Raw genomic sequence first — 22778 nt, 5'->3', positions numbered from 1 at the left:
CTTCTGCCTGTTCCAGGTCAGTCTCCGTGATGCCATACCTTACACTTGCATTCAGGCCGGAAGTCTGTCCGGACTTCGATGCAGCTTTAAGTTTCTTTTCCGGTTCTTTCTGACTTTTCTTCTTGTTACTCATGCTTGTATATTGTAGTGGAAGTTCCTTGGTCGGGTTAAATACAGGATACCTCTAAATAATATGAAATACGTGGGAAAATAAAGCCGCTGCTAGCGGAGCTCTGCTTCAGACGTCCATCTCCTATAAACGGACGAAACCAATCCATAAATGGACGAAACCAATCCATAAACGGACGAAACCAATCCTGCAAATTATTGACAGAACTTCTAAGTCAGGGGAACAATGTCTGTCTATAACTCTGCTGTTAATACAGCAGTCATTGTGCACTTACATGCATAAACCACCCCCTCTGTTCTTACCCAAATTTTTGTTCCTGTCCTGCCGGTGGATTGTATGGTCCACTAGTTATATTGTAGCATTGGGGATTTGTCAGCAAAGCCAAGTCTCAGATGTGATCATCACACAAATCAGTACCACCAACTCGTCCATTTAGTAAGTAATCAATCTCTCATTGGTGAGAAAGATGCTAGGTAACTGAGGTTTGTGTGGTTGTTTACTCAGTTTTAAAGCTTTAGCTCATTAAGATATTAAATCAGTACAAGTTCACATTTTTCAAAATTATTTTCAAATAATATTAGGACATTACAACAATTGTGACAAGAGCTGGCCATTTAGTCTAAGAACGCATATCATTCCCATTCACCCAGTTTATCTAAATTAACAGTGAGTCAAGTTTTGAAGGTACCTAAAGTCCTGCTGTCCTTCCCATCTTTGTTCCGATGTTCTTCTTGAAGAATTAGTTTTAAAGTAACAGTTCGGATTCAGTGTACCAATTCTCTTTACAATTTAATCACTTCAGTCATTTCAGCACATAATCTCTGTTTGCTTAAACTAAAAAATTCATCTCCTTCAATCTTTCATCAAAGTTTAAAGCTTGCAGTCCTGGAGTGAGTCTAGTTGCACCTTTCTAAATTTTCTCCAGTATTGATATCTCTTTTTTATAAACAGGGATGAAAACATGAGTTTGTTACATAAAGTATCTTAAGTACAACCTCTCTTGATCTAAACTCCACACTTAATCATATCTGCACACTGTTTGGATGTACAAAGAGAACAGTCCACAAAGATGTATTCTCTAGTTTTAGACTCCCATTTTATATTCACATCCATAATTTCTATTTCCTATTTGTGACATTTTAAATTTATTCACATTAAATTTTACTTGCCCAAGTCTGTATTCTGTCCAAGTCTCTGTGTTGATTCAGATGTCTCTGCATTGTCTGCCATTCCATGTAATTTATTATCATCAGCAAACTTAACCAGCCTGTTATTTACATTCTTATCAAGATCATTTTATGTATATTAAAAAGAGCAGTGGCATCGATCCCGGAGGTACTACCATCTAATTCAGATGTGCCATAACCTCTGAATAATGCACGTTAAGAGTTTTTATATACACTCGGTAACTATAAATGTTACCTGGTCCCGTGATTTGTTAGATTTCAATCTATTTAAATTAAGCATCACTTCTTCCTCTACAATTTAAAATTATTAAGTACCTACTTAGTAGTGTCTTTGACAGCTGAGAGGTTATTTACTTCTTCACAAGTGAAAACATCCACAAAAAAAAAAAAAGAAGAATTTACAGCTTTCACTATTTTGCCCTCATTGTTCCTAATGAATTAGATTTCCTTCTTGCCTGTTAATATTGGAAGGATCTGTTTGGCTTATCTTTAACCTTTCTGCAATATTTCTCCAAACTGACTGACTAGCTTTCCTGACATCCTTTTTAATGGTTGCTCTCATAAGCCCTACAGTTAGCACTGGAGTTATATGATTTTATTCTTTATACGGCATGTCTTTACAATTTCTTTTTCATCTTCTTACTTATCCACTGCGTAGCGTTCTATGATTTCTTATTTCTGAAAATTTGTTCTGCATTGTAATAAAATACTTTTAAAACCTACTCATATGTCCACACTTAAAAGCTTGTCCCAGTTTTTAAGATTTTGCTACATCTTTTCAAAATTTGCTCAACGTATCTGTTCTCATCATAATTATTTGCAGCTACATATAACTCCAACTCACTTGTGCCTTTACTTACAATGAACCTTCCTTTACTTCTGTTTGCTTCCCTTGATAACTTTGTTTACTTTCTGTGACTTTTACTGACGCTTCTATCCTGACAATACCTGTTTAAGTCCTCTTTACTCGTACTTTCATACTAATGTAAACACTCACCCATGTACTCTTGTTTAAGTGAATAACCTAGGATTCTGTTTCTGTGCTTAAACACTTCATCTCTGCTAAGTACATTTTTGTGTACACTATTAACAGCAGCAATGCTAGTAAATAGCTACTTGCTGTCTGATTGCTTCTGCTTAATTCAGCTTGTTTTTCTCCTGTGCTGCACTACACCAGCCCCTCTCCTCAACCACAGTTAGATTGAAGGTGAAAAAATAGCAACATAGCATAGCCCATTAATGACAACCAAAAAACTAAGTTTTAGGAGTAAATACCATCCTTTAATTTAGCTTGCATCAGAAATCACATAGACACAACACACAGCTCTCAGCTCTGAACTCAGTTCACAGAGGATGATGTCAGGAGTCTTGTGTAATATTTTAAATAAAGTATGTAATCATATATCTGTCACTATTTCATGACTAAAGATAAGACAAAAAGACTACGTAAATAAGTTTCAATTGGATAGAATTGATGGATTTGCATTAGACGCCCAGAATAAGTTGGATTGTAGTTTACGTAAAAATTACTTTAAATTAGTAGTACTAGGGTGTTGTACCATGTTAGCCATTATGAATGTAGAGAAAAGTCAAGCAAAATGACACCTTTTATTGGCTAACTAAAAAGATTACAATATGTAAGCTTTCGAGGCAACTCAGGCCCCTTCTTCAGGCAAGATCTGAAGAAGGGGCATGAGTTGCCTCGAAAGCTTGCATATTGTAATCTTTTTAGTTAGCCAATAAAAGGTGTCATTTTGCTTGACTTTTCTCTTTAAATTAGTTAAATGCTTCTTAGAAGTTTAAAGATATACACATGTAGGAGATAAATTGTTAATCTTGTCCTTTCATGCAGTTTTAGCTACATGTCATAATAAAAAAAGGCACAATGCAAAGATGCTTTTATCCTGAGTTGTCTAAAGAAAGAATCTGTGTATCTCATTGATCATTCTTACCTTGTTCCAGAAATGTCCATAGTGGCCTGTAGGACAAGATCAGACACACAGATATCATCATCGCCACAGTCCTTAAAAAAAGGGATCTAAGGAGAGAATAAGAACACTCCACTTAATATTGAAAAAACAGTTAACTTAAAGAAAAATTAAATTCAGTTCTATTAAAAATATATATATTTCTCTTAGGGTCTTTTTAAACATGTTGTGCAGTAGTTAATCTTGATGCCTCATATCTTCATTCTTTCAGATCAAATCCTAGCCCGGTATATGTGTGTTTTCCGTGTTTCTGTGAGTCTCCTCTCACTTCCCATAGACATTTATGTTAGGTGAAGTGGCTCCTTATAATTGAGTGAAGATGTTTGTGTTTATACATAGTTGTTTTATGCGTTGTGCTTGATGCTGCTCTGAGAGGCTGTGCCTCTGGCACCCTTGGAGTGGATGCCATGGTTTTTAGTAATGGATGGGTGGTACAATGTCTTGTCAAAGTGCTGCTCTTGGAAATAAAGGTTTGCCTATAACAGACCAAACAAAAGTGACAGCTAGCAATACAAAATTAGTAAAATTTTTCGACTTCAGTCACATTGTTTTTGTGGGGTTTAGCCAGGAATAGGTGTGTGTTCTGAGCTTTTAGTCTTTAAGACCTTTTTTATGCTAAACAAGGCACATAGCTTTAGTCTTAAAAATGAACAAAAGACAGAGGTACTGCTGCTTTACATTTAAGGATGGACAGAGGTACAGCATTGACATCACTTCCAGGCAGTGCTTGGATTAATAGGACCCTCCCATCTCAACAGGCATTCTCAAAAAGAAAGAAATTTGACACTACACAATATTTAGAAAAATGTTACTGAAACAGTTTTGAGTGACTCGACTAAGCCTTATTAGGTCATTAGTGACTCATGACCCTGGAAACGACATTTCAATTATTAAGCTACACTGGTGGTCATGTTTTCTTTTTCTTCAAAACACTAATTTGTCCATGTTCAATTATTGCTATCTGTTTTGGATAATTAATACATTTTAATAAAACAGAAGAAGATTAGATGCTTGCTCTTTTAAGTAAATGTAATTATGTTTCACTATGTACCTAATTAATAACTTTATTCGGATTTATTGAAATGCTTCCTTTAATAGCAGGCATCCATTTTCTTTCTCGTCACATTGCCCACTCTTTAACTCAAGTCCCAGAACATGCTTATTCAACTTAATAAACGAAGGAATGTTGGCAAGTTTTACTCCACTGACATTTGCTATACAAGCTGATATTTGATATAAAATCTTCTTTATTTAGCTAACTCAATAAATCAGTTTTTACTTTATATAGCATGGACCTTTCATAGTAATGTCCACCGTAAAGTGCTATACAAAATTATTATATTTGACATTCTGAGTCCACTTTGGTTTAGATAAAGATCATTTGTTAATCTACATTGTAATCACATATTCTGATACACAAGGGAATTTTTGAACAGAAAAGTAAAAATAATTCCCTTCAAAGAAGAAAAGCTAGCAGATTACAATCAATCCACAATTGCAGACTAGCCATAGACCTTCATTTTGCTGACACTGAGCAGGAACTGCTTATGAAGCAGATTAAGCTGGACACAGAGCAACCACAATCCCTTAAACTCCCTGAGTGCAGTTTATTGCCATTTGACATACAGTACATAATACACACACAGCAGCATCCTTTAGATTGACTTTCTGTGTGTAAAATATCGCTTGTGAATGAGAAGAATATTCAAAGTAGAATGTTGCTTTGAAAAAGGTTTTGTTTTGTTATAGCCATTACAGTAATCCATACAGAGAAATGTTTTGAGTATTTGGTGTCTGTAGTCTTCACAAAGGTTTCTGTAAAATTACTTTTAGAAGCCATGGCTTGAAGCTGTTTGATCATTAGCATTATAATTATTTTTTATTCTTCTGTCACTTCTCAAATAGAATTACATTGAGTTTCTAAAATTTGACAAAAAATATGAAAAATGAGTCAGGCAATTTGAAGTGTTAATGATTATTTTTATATGTTATACTGTATTCTTCACAAAATCACATATCACAGCATAGGTAGCTGCCACTCTAAGTGACAATGTGTTAATGTCATGCAGGTTTTCTTATGCCAAAAAGAAGTGTTCAAGCAAATCCGTTAATTTATTGCTAAGTTGACAAGAGAACTTAAGTTAGTATGCGGCAGACACCAAACAGAAGTGTGCTTATACCATCTGAAGCAGGGTACAAACATTGTGAAGTAGCTTATCTTATGCTCCTGTCATTGAATTCTTATTTCTGAGTGCCTGTGTCACTTGCAGCTTGTGCCATCATATGTTGGCCTCTGTACAAACATGTTCACGGTCAGTGTTGATCACATCACCTGCTTACCATTCTAGTCCCATGCTTCATTATTTAAAAATAATCCAATAGTCAGATACTTGTAGGAAAAGACAATGTGAATTTATATTTGTTCAATTTTATTACAACATTTAGGTAAGCAGCGGTTACACAGCAAATTGGTTAAATGCATATGAATAGAATATGCTGAAACAGTTGGTGGTGATGGTGCAGAAGATGAAAACATCAACTTACAATATCCTGTAGAATATCTATAACTGTTAACACCATCCGGTTTTCCACCGGCCGAATTACTGTTAAAAGAAGAATGTATCATAATGTTACTGCATAATTTATGTATGAGTGATGAGCTATGCAATAGGATAAGATTAGTTGTATTCAAATTGGTCGAACAATTCTGACATGTAAAATTTTAACAGGTGACAAGAAAGGTAATGTAGTACATCTTTTGTGGATAACATTAGACAGCAAAGGAGATCTTGATACGCCATTTGTATTAAAACACTTACAGTTTCCCGTTAAAATAGCTTTTGCTATGACAATTAACAAATCGCAGGGAGGAACATTTGATAAAGTCGGTTTATTTATTGGAGAGAGAGAAACGATATTCACTCACAGATAGTTATAAGTTGTGTTGTCATGATGCAAGTCCAAACACGGAATCAAAATTCAATGTGATCTTGACGAAAAGTTAATTCCAAATATTGTTTTTACTGAAGTTTTACAGTAAAAGTATAAGTTTAAAAGTATTTGCGTGTTAATTTCAAAGCCAAACAGAACAAAAATGTATAACACAACGAATACCTGCAACACAACATGAAATATAATCTTGTTTCAATTTATTACGTTTTACTATTTTTTACTATGATTAATTACTCGCTATAAGGTAAAATAGTTAGGTCTATTATGCATATGTAACAAGTCCCATGAAAATAACAATCTGTTTAAATTGTACATCCGCTTCCACATACACGAGTGGCAGAGCTGTGAAGTGGTTAGCATGTAGCGCCTGCCCGGGGGTTGGAGAGCGAAGCGAGTAATAAACAAATAATACTATCTACAAAAATTAAATATTCACATCTGCCCAGGTACACAAATGCTGTGATGTCTACCTAAAAATCACAATACTGTAGTGCCGGCACTGAGCACCAGAATAGATTCTCTGCATGGCTCTTTGGGGTGGCTCACTATCATTAAAAGGACTGCTTGGCATTGCCACAATAGATGGAATTCTGTTTGGGACATTCCAGACTTGCTCTTTATATTGGCGCCCCTGCTGCTGGCTCTGAAGCAGCTCATTTGTATGGTGGAATGCTAGCTCATACTATAAGTGACTATCCCTGGCAGATGAAACTTGTCAGCTCTATTACAGTATTATACAATTTGCATTTGTCAAAAGTGAAACATTTATTTTTACTTATTTCAACATAAATTAATGGTGTATGTAATGTTAACATTCATGGTAGTAGTCAGTCCTGCCGGTAACTGATTATTGTCATTGATTACATTGCTTTTCTTGTTTAATAACATCAATTAAATTCTGTAGATTTGACTCACAAATTTCTTCACAGAGGTAGGCCAGCCTTCATCTAAAACAGGACCAGCATCTGTATCATTAATCCTGAAACGCAGAGTGAAGCCAATGGGTCGAATGTAGTCAGCTGTGTCCTGAAATAAAAAAAAATACATTTTTTTAACAGCATAAAGGAGAATATTTTCAGACTTTATCAATACATTAAATGCACTTATTTAAATCCAGCCCTTCTCTTAGAATTTAAAAGTTGGAATCAATTCTAGTTTACAGAGTAAAATAAAATGAAGGAAAATAGAAAAGACACCATACTCACAATGACATGGAAAGGTAGGGTGTGGCAAGTCATTGCATTGCTCTGAACTTGCATCACTTTTTGTATTTGCTTCTGAGAGTTTTCATCAAATATTGCTCTTGTCACAAATTTCCTGTCATCGAGGTTAGCAGTCACGTTAAGGGCTGAAAATTAAGTAAAATAGAAAATGTATCAAGCATAGTAGTAGAGAAGATACTATTCTTGCATTATACTCACAAGATGTAATATACACTGTATGCTAAAGAGGCTTTCCACATACTGTATGGCTTTACAAGTGTAACATTTCTTTTGAGTGAGTCAGTCATTTTCTAAGCTGCGTAATCCTGAACAGGATCACAGGGGTATGCTGAAGCCCATCCCAGCTAGCATAGGGCGCAAGGCAGGAACAAACCCTGGACAGGGTGCCAGTCCATCGCAGGGTGAACACACACCAACCACACACACTACGGCCAATTTAGGATTTCCAAGACACTTAAACTGTACATCTTCAGAATGTGGGAGGAAAGCAGAGCACCCGGAAGAAACCCACATAGAAACAGGGAGAACATGCAGACTCCACGGAGGGAGAATCTGGGATGCAAATCCTGGTCTCCTTACTGTGAGTTAGCGGCACTACCACTACGCCCGTGTGCTTGTCATTTCTCTTGAGTACATTTCATTTTTGTTGGCATACTTTATTACAAAGTTAATTTTTCAGGATTGAAGGTCTGAGTTCTTTATCTGTATAATAAATGTGTTTTAAGGCAAAATATTTTTTTGCATATTGTACAATGTCAATCAGATTCAACTTACCAAATGTAATTGTCTGAATGACAGGAGATCGAGAGGATACTGAGAAACAGGCTTTGGCAGAGATGCAGGCAGAGTCCCTGTTGTTTCTTTGACAGTTCTTCTGGATTACATTGATTGAATGTGGTTCAAATTCTATACTTACATTAATTGTAACAATGCTTCTGGAGCTGTGGAGAGGATTTTAGTATAAATTACATTGACTGCAGATTGTGGAGCATAAATATGTCAGAATTCACTGAACAACAACATCATTTATTTACTGCATATACTGCAGCACCTTAAAAACAGATTACAATTCAAGGTGTTTTAGAAATGGCATTAAGTGGGAACAAAGAAAAACAATAATGGAATAAACAAATGATCAGTGAGGAAGAAAAAACCAAACACTCCAGTGGAGGGAAAAAACCTCTGGGGTTCTGTTAAAGCCTGCCCAGGCCCAGCCACGAATGAAGCAGTGTGTGAGAACTCTGTGTCTGCATGTTGCCTTTGGGGAGTCTGCACATTCTCTCTGTCTTGTTTGGGTGTTTCTCTGGATAATCTGGTTTTCCTCCCACATCCGCAAAGAAATGTGTGTTAGGTTTACTGGGGATTCTAAACTGGCCCAGTAAAAGTGTTGTTGTGAATGTGTGTGAATTTGAACCTTGAAATAGCTTGTAACCATGTCAAGGGCCAGTTCCTGCTTTGTGCCTGATGTTGACAACTCCCCATGGCCCCAATTTTGATTCTATGTGAATGAGAATATTATTATTTTTAGTCATAGACCAGGGGTCCTCATCACAGTCCTGGAGACCTAATTAGAAGACAGATCTTGCTGATAATGAAACTTTGCATTAAACTATATTGCTTCTTAATACTTTTGTTCATCCAAGACAAATTTTAATTACATTATAGAGATTCATTTTCTGAGAACATTAATAATATATTTTGTGGACCTGAACACAGTTGCACTTCATGATACTCCTTTTTTTCATTTATTTTTAAATCTTTTATTAACAAAAATATATGATGCACATTCACCATTGTCAGTGGAACCAAGTTAGCTGGAGAGATGATGGATTTTTTATTATCTGCATTATGTTATTAACCACGGCTACTTAAGAAATCAGGAAACAAACAAAACCTACATACATCCCCTTAAAATTGAAATAGGCAACTTGGAGCTCAAATGTGAATTAAGTAAGATTAAGCCCAAAAAACATATTGCTTATGCAGCAAATAAATTGATTCTAATTAAAAAATTGGTGAAAATGAAAACCAGCAGCCCTCCAGGACTGGAGGATTCCTGTCATAAACCATCATGCCTATGCATTAAATAAAGTTCATTTAATTTACCTTTTGAAATGTCTTATATTATATCTAATGAACCAATAATGAAATAATGTTGAAGAAAGAGAAAAAACACAGTAAAATGTAATCATTTGGCAATTTGTTTTCATATGAAATGTATTGCTCAAACATGGCCTAAAAATAGAAATGTTACACATTTTAATTATAAATTTCATTTGGTGTTCACACCTAGCTTATTTCAAAGAGAATCTTGGGAGGACTGTGCCAGCCAGTACAATGCTGGGGCCTCATGTATAAATGGTGCGTACGCACAGAAATGTTGCATACGAACGTTTCCACACTCAAATCGCGATGTATAAAACCTAAACTTGGCATAAAGCCACGCACATTTCCATGGTACCTCATACCCTGGCGTACACAAGTTCTCCGCTCGGTTTTGCAGATTGGCGGCACCCAACGTCAAAGCAGTGCTACTGTTCCTGTGTGGTTACCCTTTCTTTTTCAGATCCACATCCCTGACACAGCTTTATAAATACGCTGAAATTAACCGCATATTGTTTATTAGTTTAATGCATCTGATTGTAATTAACCAGTAACAATATAATGGTCCACGGAATGGTCAAACTGTTCCAAATACCATAACTGCTTTAGTGTTGTTACTCTCACTGCACCTTCTTTTACTTCTTTCAGCTGCTCCCGTTAGGGGTTGCCACAGCGGATCATCTTTTTCCATATTACTCTCACTGCACCACTTGGAGCAGCTGATCGGAAAGAGAATTATTGGTATACAGCATCAAGCACATGCTGCCTCAGCCATGCTTCCTATTTGAACTGCTTCCCACATGGCAAACGCTTCAAAACCTTTCCTGCACGGACCTCACAGTTCAGAAAGAGTTTCATCCCAAGAGCTCTAAACGCAATCAATCAGTTCATCCAGTGCTCCTTGTAGAACTGTTTGGACTTATAAGTACAATCACCTCACTATAAACTTGCACTAAAGTTATAATATTGCACAACCTGAGCGCATATTTACATATGATGACGATATCATTTTTAAGATGAAATGCAGCAAAATATGTTTATGATATTATACAGATAAAACTTTAACTTCATTTAAATAATCTTTATTGTTAATAATTAAAGGACACGGTATCGCCATGCTAGCAAGGATCTGGCGCTCGTTCCTGCCTCGCACTGTATGCTTCACTGGGACTGGCGTGAAGGATAGAATTATTAAACATGTACTACGAAGAAATTTCAGCGTCCCTTAAAAGTTTTGAAGAATCGGCATTATAAGCTTACAGATGGCTTAACGTCTATTACAGATTGTGTGGCGATTGGGTATTTGGAGGAAGAAAGGTAAGGACAGGAATTGTGGGTTAGTACGTTTGAAAGAGACAGAACTGCTGCAATAAATTCATCAAGGGTCGCGCACAATCACTGCGCCACCGTGTTCCCATGTTTAATAACATGCTTTAACTCCTATCATCATGAAAATTATATCAAGTATACATCTCAGTATTTTAATTATTCAGAGAGCTGTAATATTATGAATGTAATGGATTCTATGTCCTGTTGGAGGAAGACAAAACCCGGAAGCACGTAGTGATTCACACACATAAAGCACATAGAAGATCAAATACAAAACAAAGCATTTAACGTGCTACTTTAGTTACGATGGGATTTGAGAAACTAGTAAATTAAACGATTTTAAGAGGAAGTTTATGATGTTCTACTTTAATGACAAAATAAACTATGTGATGAAAGTGGACATTTCATGCTTTTTTCCCCACTGTGTGCCTATTTTTTTTTTCTCTGTACCCTAATAAGCTTTCATATGACACTCAGGCAGTGGGCTACGACTCGACTTTTCACGGCGGCTTTGATATCTGACAACTTCTTTTTTATTTCGGGCACTGTGCGACTTTGTGAACTTGAGCTTTCGAGTTTCTCCAACACTCTCTGTCCCTCGATCAACTTCCTTTTCTTGTTTATACCACTGTTTAAACCACAACAAATAGTACGTTTTTCCTTCCCTCCACTTGGTATTCGCTGAAATTCTTATATTTTCCCCCATGCTTTTTCCATTGTCTTTTCACAGAAGGCTGAGCTTAAGGGCTATTTATATTGATTTGCATATTCAAAGAAGCGTAATTCTGGGAGGAGTTGGGGCGGGACAGCAGGCGCGTGCACATGCGTTACTTTCACGCTGATCGGTATTTATGTAGCGGAAGTACGTGGAAGTTTGCGTAAGTACATATTCCTACATCTGGATTTTTCTGTGCGTACGCACATTCCCGCTTTGTGCTTACACCATGTTATAGTGTGAGTTCTACGCACGGCGTTATACATGAGGCCCCAGGACCTTATTTGGGAAATGGTCTGTCGTCTCTTTGATGTTATTTTTTTTAGATGATCATAATTATGCCTTTTTAAAAATGTGTGTAGAAAATCTTAATACAAATTCTGGCTGTGTCAAAAACACTATGATAATATGTTATAACTTGCAAGAATATTAATGTCTGCAGGAATTGCTGGAGAAAATTTTCTCTCTTTTATGTTGCCATTTGGAGATGTAATTCAAAAACTTCATTAATTGTGTACTTTTTTGATTATGTTTGAAATTTAATTTGATTGAGTCAACATTTTAAAAGAAATGTAAGTTTTATCTTTGGCTGGATATAACCTTTAGTCATCACATTTCTAAACTGTCTAAGATCCTGCCTCCTCCAGGTTAGAAACATTGACAAATAAAGCGGTTTAAAACAAATTATGTTGAAACTCAATTTAATGTCTGAAATGTTTTATGCTCATATTTTTCAAAACTGTAAACTCAACTTACTGATAATTCTGTGTTAAGGTTCCTAACTAGAACCCCAAAATACAGCCTTACAATTCTAGTCCTTCAGTCTATCTACATTGCATTCCTACAAGGTTTAAAATGGTTAAGGGTACTTAATGATCTACCCAACTACAATATACTAGAAAGGCCCCATCAGTCTCAGCAATTAAATCAAGTCTTAAGACTTGCTGTTTCAGCATAGTGAATTCTTCTAAGAGCTGTTCTTAATGCATTTTTGAAATTTACACCACCATTGAGATGTTTTTCATTAGATATTTCCACATTCTCTATCTCACATTCTATAGTGGCACGAGACATAGGTGATACTTTGATCAAGTCTTCCCTTCTCACATTGGAACAGCACCTCAGAGTGGATGCAGAGATTTTAGAATTACTAGCGACAGATCCATATCCAGATTGTCTTTATATTCCAGTAAAATTCTGAGCGGCTACTTTATATAATAGCTATTTAAAATGCTGGATAGCCAGTTGACCTAAGTCAGAATAAGGCTGCCCTTTTAATTAGTTGACTACAGTGGAACCCAGAGACTACAAACCCTGAATGTAACAGCCGCTGGGGCAGTGAGACATTAGTGCTAACTGATGTGCTACTGCTGCTCTCAAACAAAAAAAAATATCCAACTACCTCTGCATTTTTCAAACCCAGTTATTCCATATCAGGGTCACAAGGTGTCAAAACCTATGCCAGAAGCCTTCAAAGCAATCCAGAAACCACATAAGATGTCAATCATTAGCTGGGTGTACATTCTAGGCCAATTTAGAGATACCAAGTAACCTCACCCAAATTTCTTTAGGATCTGGAAGAAAATCTAATAAAATACTGTAGGCTAAATTTGACTTCTTTTCATTGTCCTAAGGCATGCAGTCAGATCATTTGTGTTACTTCTTGCCTTGTATCCATGACTGTGACATTGCTTTAGGAAAAAAAATGTATAAAGGTTTCAGAAATTAAGAGATTTCCATTGTCATTAAAGTGTCAAAATGGTTTATTACTATGTTACGGAACTCACAGTAGAAACTTATAAAAAAAAACCTGGACTTACCTTAGAAGGACAGCACTACCCTGAGCTCCAACTGCAAGGTCCACCAGACCATCCCCATCTAAATCAAGTTGTCCATTTACACTGCTACCGAAATACTGAAGGCCTGGGGACAAAGCAGAGCCTGGAATCCGCTGGACAAAGTGAAAATAAAATAATTAAAAATGAAAAGCTTTAGACTTGCACAAGCATTGGCATCATGCCAAATTTTAAACACAGCTAAACAGAGCAAAAGTAAAAACCTCTGGCTATTAATTCTGACAAAGGTGAATTAGCATTCTATGGGACAAAAATCACTGATCTCCTCCTATATAAACAGATGGACAGGTTAAATCTTTGGTGATGTACAGTGGCAATGTGGTGGGCTCAAGCACACATTTACTTCACCAATTATTACTGTGGTGAGGCTTTGAATTCAGATAGTTGTAGCCATTAATTGTTGTGGTCAGACAACTTACCTTTTGATAATTTCAAAACAAAATGTGAAACCTAAAGGTAAATGATAGACGTGGTTCACCTGCTTGTATTGTGGTAGGATACTGGTTCGATGCCCATGATAAATGTAGATGGCCCCACGATGATTGTCCTCCAGTGGTGCTCCTACCACAAGGTCATTGTAACCATCATGGTTTAAATCTGGGGCAGCAGCTAGGGAGTATCCAAAACGGGCATCCTGCACCTTTTTGTGAGCTTGGAGAGTTCCATTGAATGTGAATAGTACCTGAAAAAGTGTGTAGATATAAAGACATTGCTCACTCAATCCGTTTAGCAAACCATTTCCACTTCACAGCCACAGACATGAAGGCTATGCTTGCAGAATTAGACACAAGACAGGAATCCTGGATTGGGTACCAATCCACTACAAGGCCCACAAGGCCAATTTTTGACACTTCAATCAACCTAACAGGCATGTCATTGTCAAAAAGAGGTAAGCCCAAGCAGAAAGGGGAAGAATATACAAACTCTACACAGTCAGAGCCTGGACCATATTTTAAATCCAGATCATTGACGGTGTGTGGCAGCAGATGAACTATTATGCCACTTTATTTATTCAATACACACTACCTGTCAAAAGTTTTAAAATACCTCAGTTGTTTCAGTTTTTATATAAATGCATGCAGTTTAATGTTTTAATGTTTCATGAAATCAAGGCATTGAATAAATAAACAATGGCAGATAAAAAAAATAGGTCAAGGAGTAATTACGTGTACAAAATTTTATTCAATTTTTTTGATTCATCAAAGTAGCCACCTGTTGCTGATATAACAGCCAAACTGTGGTAACCCTTTTCTTTCAGAATGCCAGTCACTCTGTGCAAGTCACCAACTCTGCCTCCAACAAAAGAATCCCAGACCATCACACATCCTCCTCCATGATTGACAGCTGGTGTCACACACTGAGAAACCATCCTTTCAACAACTCAACGGCGTATAAACACTCTGCATGATGAACCAAAGATTTCAAATTTTGATTCATTGGTCCATAAGACTTTCTTCCACTCAGTAGTAGTCCACAACCAGTATTTCAAGGCCCTATTTTGTCCTTTAAAGGAATGGCTTTCTTACTGCCACTCACCCTGTCAAACCTGCAGCACATAGTCTCCTCTTTACAGCTGAAACTGAGACTTGATTTAATCAACCACTGTTAAGCCTGAAGCTGTTGTGCTCTGAAGCACCTATCATGCAAGCTGTTGACTCTCAGAAAATTATGTTCTGATTAGCTTGTGACTTTGGGCCTGCCGGATCTCTTCCTATCAGTTTCTTCCCATTTCCAATTGGCTTTGGATTGTGTAGGTCAACATACTCACTGCCACTTTGAACATTTTTTTTTTTTTTTTTTTATTTATTTTGCAATTTATCTAAATGAAAGGTCTACACTTCTAAGGTAATAATGCTCTGTCACATTTCATTTCTTAATTGCCATTTTCTTGCCAATTTCACTTGAATTTTGAACATTCTACAATGTAATATTGTCCAAGTAGTACTTCAGAGGGTGTAGTAACACAGTCTGTACCAACTCTGTTTCAAGACAGACAATGGGGTTTTAAGTAATCAACAGAAGTTGGGCCACCTGTGCAAATTGTTTGTTTCAACTTGCAAGGCTTAATATATTTTAATTGTTGCAGAACATCTGTAGTTTGTAACCTATTAGTTCTTCCAAGAAGGAGGCCCATTTGTAATATTCTAAAATAATTTTTTTTCAGTTCTAGCTAACCTAAATTTTAAATTTAAACTTCTGCCAGTTTTCTGCTTACCATTTCATCATTTTAGGTCATTCATTGCATTTCAACTGATTAAATTTGAAGAAAAACTGGAAAAACTGAGGTGTTCTAAAACTTTTGACCAGCAGTGTACATATTTGAAACATAACAAAAATTCACGTAGAAGAAGGCCATCATTTCTTTCAACTAAAACAGATATCTGTACTACACAGCCATTAATTGTTACCAAATCTTTTTTATTGCCAGGTAATCCTCAAGATTTTGTGTACGGGCCACAATTAAGCATTTAAAAGCAGCAATATTAGTAAAGCTATTTCTGTTTAAGGATACCATCTAAAGGTAATTCTACTGTTTTCTCACCCGACTGAGTGTGTACACGTAGACTCGACCAGTTTCTCTGTTTCCTGACCCCAGAAACATTGGGGCCGCCACCAACAGAACATCAGTAATTCCATTTCCATCTACATCAATTGGGCACAACTCACTTCCATAGTAAGAGCCAATCTGAAAAAGACAAAACAATGCAGCACAACAAACAGGTAAAGATGAAGGGCAAAGCCATTGTCAGAGTACACAAGTGTGGCACACATGCACTAAAGTAAGTTTCTTCCAGGGCTGCACGCAACATATCCAGCACTATGCTCAAATGAACATTTACTTTAAATTTGTTTCATGGCAATATTTTAATGTTTTCAGTGTCTTCATTTTGTTTCAAATTTACATATGTTGAAATTGATCTTAGGGTAACTGAATAACAGTGCAGTACTTGTGACATTTAAAGAAGTCATAACTGTAAGTGATTTGACCTTCTCCATCACATTGTGTCATGGCAACCTCTCCATGTGACCAGCAAATTACCAGTAAAATGAATGTCAGGTAAGAGAGGTTCCCAAAAATGAACAGAAACTATAATCTGGGGCAAGCAAAGGTCAAACAATAGCTCAAATTTTCTTTTAAAGAATGAGTAAGAATCATAGTCTAGAATGCTTAGTCAGAAACCTGAAATTATAAACAAAAGTCTTTATGTTAAATTTTTTTATAAAAATGATTCATTTACTTTTGAAATACAGAATGAATTTAACTGCAGCCCTTGCACCTTATATAGGTTGTATTTAATGCATCATAAACTGACACTGGCAATGCAAAATGCTATAATGAGAAAGTGCTCTCAGATGCAAAATGCCATTTGAAATACAGCTGGAGACAAACAAAAGAAAGGTATATAGAAAATTATCTACAAATAAATAAAAAAGCACTTTGAACTAGCCAAGGATCTTGACAGGGTGGTGTGTACCACTGGTACAATGATTGACTATCAAGCTGGGCACATAGATTTGAGCAGATGTGGAAAGTGTGGAAAATTGCTGCATGGAAAGCAGAAGAAAAAATAAATCTCTGTCACGTAACGAAATATTCTTTTGTCCCTAAATAACAATGTTCACTAGCCAAACATGTGACGTGTGCATTCCTGTGGAGTACTTGCAAGTGCCTGTCTTGGACAAATGGAGAAAATTCTCTCACTGGAAATTATGCTTAATGCAGATATACACTGTGGGCCCGGGTGGCTAAGATATCACTGTACTATCGTCGGCTTGAACTATTAACACTGTAGCATTCTATGTGTGGGCCTGTTATGGTGAAGATACCACCACGTAAGACAATAGTACTGTTGAACTAGAGAAGTTCTTATACTCAGCCAAGTTGACCATTTCTGTGCTCAATCTGAAGGCTATCAGTGCTATGACCAAAATATGATTTTAAGTCAGAAGCAAACCACAAGCATCAAAGAATACTAATTGAATTTTTTACTTTAATGATATTCTAATTATGGGTTATAACCATTCTGTCATGCATAGACTGTGGATCATATCCAGTAGTTATAGGAAAGTAAGGTCACTGTACCCACAGAAGCAGCCTGAGAACATGCTTTGCGATGGTAGAGATGGTGTCAGTACAAGAGTGAGTGAGATTAGGCCTTAGTAGATGTAAGAGTGCATGAAGAAGTGGCAGCTGCCCTATCTGTGAAGAAAAAAAGAGGCCACAAATCTATTTGTCAACAAGAGAGACAGGTGAATAGGTGGGTCCTGGTTACTCCCTGAAGGGTGAATACAGAGAGGATTGGGAGAAAAATCAGTGCTCCCGAGCTCAGGCCTCTAGTGGGTGGCAAAATGCCACCCCTTGAAGTGAATGGGCAGCTGAAAGGGTGTCTTACTTATAAGCTTTGCCCTTTAATGACAAGTGAAGGCTCTGGGCTGCAGCCATACCAAGGAGTTGGAAGTGGGAGTTCTAGTTTGGTGTTCCTGTAGCCAAAGTTGGGGAACTCCTGACCCTGGAAGGGTTTATATGGCATGACCTGAAATAGGAGGGTGTTTCACAGCCAAGGGGTTTGAAAGTCCAGAGGAGAAGTGAAGAGAAAGAGCCTAATATTGTATGAGAGAGAAGGCTATGGTGTACTTGATAGGTTGAAAAGATAGTGGGTGTCCCTAACCATGTGTAACAATTTGGGTTGGCTCCACACTCCCTGGTGCTTCCAGGAGCCTCTTGAATGTATAACCGTTGATAGCCATAACTGAAATAAGCCAAGCAAATGAGGACACACACATTCAGTAACAAATAAGTGCAAAAGTGTCAAGCACTTTTATTAAAATTCAGACCAAAACAAAACTGCAAATAGAGCAGTATAAGGTCTTCCATAAACAAATAATCCAATTCAAAGCAGTGAAGTCTGTGAGTTAAAATACAGAGATAAAATCAGACTAAAACAAACAGCCATCAGGTCCTTAATGTTCCTCCTCTGGTCTCATAAGAGCTCAGTACAACTTCTTCTCCCTCTCCTCAGCTCACCTATAGCCCAGGTCTTGCAGCCCTGCAAAGACTCCAGCAGCCACGGTCCTCTTCACTGAACCCCATCTTGGCTGCCTTCATCAGCGTCTACCACACCGCTCAGGGTTGGTTGTCCTTCTGTCTTCTTTCTTGCCCCCGGGCATCCCTTGTATCCTTGAGGAGGACTCAACCGCCATTTCACCCACTCCTCTGAAATGTCAGTGGGGATGATCTGCCCCCTAGCATGATGATCCTTCACCCTTCAGTGGTGCTAACAACCGTGCTGCCTCTTGTTCATTCACTGACCGGCTCATTCTGCTTAACCACCTGCTACTGGTTCTCTTTCTTTCTCTGTTTTTCTATGTTGACCCCCAGTCCACTTTGGGATGTGAATGAAGCACCTGCCTATTTGCACTTAATGCGCGATCAGCCAAGCACCCCAATCAACCCTGGAGTAAGCATTGGCATGCACACATCCACACCTGATCAGAACCTGCATGCTCTGGGACTCGATTATTTATTTAAAACTTCGTCACGGACCTCTTATATACTACATGCATTTTCAATAACAACACTCAAATATACAGAAGGTATTTTGAGAATAAAGAAGAAATAAAGATTAAATTTAACAGTACAAATGTATTATATAGTATATATCATTATGGAGACACTAGAATTGAAATAATTAAAAATACAAAACAAAGCTTTTTCTATTATGCTATAATTGTTCAATTTGGTATTATTAGTTAATGAGTGATCAGTATAGATAATATCATTGTGGCCTTAAATTACTTGACACCCATTTGAAGTGTGAGCCGTCATGTGGTAGCACATGCTCTCTCTTTGGATATTCTCTGGAGACTTCAATTTCCTCCTAGATTTCAAAGACATGCACTTCACAGTCGGGTTGATTTACAACTCTGTGCTGTCTCAGTATGAATATGTTTGAGTGGCCTTTGTAGTGTACTGGAATCCCACCCAGGAAAGGTCTTTGAAAGAGATTTGTGTGGTTCCTGACACATAAAAATGGTAAGCAGTGCAGAATATGAAAACAGCATTTTACAGTGTCTATCTATAGGTGAAATTGTTTAATTTTCAATATATACACATTAACAATGGCGAACACATTTGGCATCATATAATACATATTTTTGCACAATGCATAACCCTTGTTTTAAGAAGAGTTCTCAACTTTGCAAAGAATGAGCTCTTAATTTCAGAAGTCATCACAGAGTTGCATGATGTTTAGAAAGACTGATGTCCTGGTGTAGCAAGCAGATTTGATGCTGTCACCACAGTTCTTTGCTAATATTGACACAGATCTACATTTTCTCAATCATATGAAACTATATTACCCCTCTCTTTGCTGTAATACTACTGGCCCAAGGGGAATACATTAAGGAAGGCCTCTTTCATTTTAATGTTTCCAGAAATATAATATGTTCTACTACTTAGACAGAGAATTGCTATGTTTAAAAGTCTACTTTAAAAATTCTTACTAGAATGAACTGACTTTAATAATGAAAAGCAGAAGTAATCAGAGGCCAAACCACCCTTGACTGTATACTGACTACTGCAATTTAAAATCAGAGCCAAAAAATCAGCTACAGTACCAAAGTATGTTATTACATTGAAAATGTTGTCTACATTTATTTCCATTGCCAAGGTCTAGCCTGTCTGGATCTGACCCACACATGCCTGTCATCTGACTGGGAGGAGATCCAAAGGCAGACACAAGGCACGCTGGAGGTATTATATTTCTCGGCTGCCTTTGGAAATTGCCAAGGAGGAGTTTATGGGGATAGGAAATCTGGTAAGCCTGCTCTGACTATAACCTCCACGAAAGTAAGAATGAAGGCTCTCTCATTTTAGTTTTTTCAGAAATGCACTCATTTCTGAAACATTAAAAACGAATCAATGTCTACATTTATTTTTCTTGTAATTTTGTCATAATTTCCCTTTCAGATGAATGTCAACATTGTGCAATTAAGCTGAAGGATTTTATGTTCAAAGGCTTGTAAAAAAGTTGTAAAAGACAAAAATCATAATATAAAACCAACCTAGGCTTAGAGCCCATGAAAAAATATTGAGGCTAGAAAAAGTATATTGACATTCAGGCCAAATAGGAGGATGAAGGTGCTCCCTTTGACTCACCATAGTGCTATACCATGGGAAACAATTCTGGAATTAGGTGTTATGTCGGAAATTCCTACAATTCCATGAGAGTCAGGATGTCTTCTCAAACGGCGCAAGAGTAACCAGATACAACTGAGAATCCTAACAGAGGTCTTAATATAAAAAGAGTCACAAAAGTGCCAGGCAGGTCACAGACATTATTATAATTAATCACAAAAATAAACAATTTCATGGTACTGATTGAGTGACTTCAGCTTTCCTAATGCTGTGGTACTGAAGGATTCTTTGTGTCCAAATCCACCCTCAAAAGTTCTTCAGAGTCAGGACAGTGTCCAGTGAGACTCAGAACACTATAGGATATCACAACATCTATATATATAATTCACTAAGCCGCCAGCGAGCAGACACCCATGGAGCATGCAGGATGGAGCCACGCCCACCAACTCTAAGACCATTGGATACGACGACAACTGGCAGAGCCACGCCCACCACCTGGCATGCAGCAACTCACAAAACACGGCGTCATTCGCGTTCGTCTCTGCTACAGTCCACATGCACCTCTGAGCCACGTTGACTTTTCGGTTACGACACACGACCACATCCACTATCGCAAACTGTTTTACATGCTACATACAGCGATTCGCATCCGCGACAAACATGCTTCTTCTTAGATGGTCCTGCAGGAACACGGAAAACGTTTGTCTACACAATACTCCTTATTCCCCGGCCCGCGTCCACCCTCGCTCTCCAGGCAACAAACACCACGAAAGTCGCTTTCATCTCCATGGCACACGCACGACAGAGCCCCGTCCACCAACAATTCGTACGAGGGCGAAAGCATTTGCCAAGAATGTTTTCATTAATCAAGAACGAAAGTCGGAGGTTCAAAAACGATCACATACCGTCGTACTTCCGACCATAAACGATGCCGACTGGCAATCCAGCAGCGTTATTCCCATGATCCGCCGGGCAGCCGGCATGTTTGTCGCGGATGTGAATCGCTGTATGCAGCGTGTAAAACAGTTTGTTTGTCGACCAGAGCACGCAAGAAGCAGCATGCAAGACAGACCGTGTGATACGCACGACAGAGCCCCGCACGCCAACTCACAGAGCCCCGCCCACCAACAATTCACTAAGCAGCTGACCATGGCACACGCACGTCAGAGCCCCGCCCACCAACAATTCGTGCGAGAGCGAAAGCATTTGCCAAGAATGTTTTCATTAATCAAGAACGAAAGTCGGAGGTTCGAAGACGATCATATACCGTCGTAGTTCCGACCATAATCGATGCCAACTGGCAATCTGCCGGCGTTATTCCCATGATCCGCCGGGCAACCAAAGTCTTTGGGTTCCGGGGGGAGTATGGTTGCAAAGCAAAAACTTAAAGGAATTGACGGAAGGGCACCACCAGGTGTGGAGCCTTTGGCTTAATTACACTCAACACGGGAAACCTCACCCGGCCCGGACAAACAGAACAATAAAAAGTCAACGTGGCTCAGAGGTGCATGTGGACTGTAGCAGATGCAAAACCGACTGAGTGAGGCGGTGTTTGGAAAATGAATAGTCAACGTGACTCACAAGTGCATGTGGACTGTACATAGACGAAACCAATTCAGGTGAGGAGTTGGGGGCGAGCACATGACAGGCAGTACGTACTGAATAATGACTAAGAGATGACTGTTCACCCATCAATACATCGTCCTCACTAGGTGTCCTTCCCCTCACACCCTGTTCCACCCTCCGCGCGCGACTGCCATCCAGCCCCGTCCCTCGCTCTGGGAGGTGGGGGTGCGGCGGCGGTCCTCCAGTTTTCAGTCACGAACAATTGTATGTTGCTCTCTCCAGAGTTCCCTTACAGTCGTATCCTCAAACCCACCCCATAAGAAGAAGCATGTTTGTCACGGATGTGAATCGCTGTATGCAGCGTGTAAAACAGTTTGTTTGTCACGGATGTGAATCGCTGTATGCGGTGTGTAAAACAGTTTGCGAGGGGTATCCCATGGTCTTACAGTTGGTGGGCGGGTCTCTGTTAGTTGCTCTTGCGAGTGGGCACATGACCAGGCAGTGTGTATACTTCGGGAGCAAGGGTGGACGCGACAGGACCATCTAAGAAGAATCATATTTGTCGCGGATGTGAATAGCTGTATGCAGCAT

At 38.2% G+C, this 22778-nt stretch overlaps 1 protein-coding gene across 1 annotated transcript in view; it reads right to left on the bottom strand.

Moving 5' to 3' along the window:
• The window catches only part of itga10 (integrin, alpha 10), a 156581-nt gene that overhangs the window by 33863 nt on the left and 99940 nt on the right, over positions 1-22778 (bottom strand). Inside the window, exons 13-19 of the mRNA XM_028794851.2 lie at positions 16026-16169; positions 13962-14165; positions 13448-13578; positions 8255-8421; positions 7463-7605; positions 7173-7283; positions 3270-3355 (exon numbers count right to left, since the gene is read on the bottom strand). Of these exons, the coding sequence (XP_028650684.1) occupies positions 3270-3355; positions 7173-7283; positions 7463-7605; positions 8255-8421; positions 13448-13578; positions 13962-14165; positions 16026-16169 (986 nt within the window). The remainder of the gene's footprint in view (positions 1-3269; positions 3356-7172; positions 7284-7462; positions 7606-8254; positions 8422-13447; positions 13579-13961; positions 14166-16025; positions 16170-22778) is intronic.

Source organism: Erpetoichthys calabaricus, chromosome 2 (assembly GCF_900747795.2).
Source record: "Erpetoichthys calabaricus chromosome 2, fErpCal1.3, whole genome shotgun sequence".
NCBI lineage: Eukaryota > Metazoa > Chordata > Cladistia > Polypteriformes > Polypteridae > Erpetoichthys > Erpetoichthys calabaricus.
The sequence above is the reverse complement of the archived record's forward strand: the minus strand, read 5'-3'. Positions and strand labels throughout refer to the sequence as shown.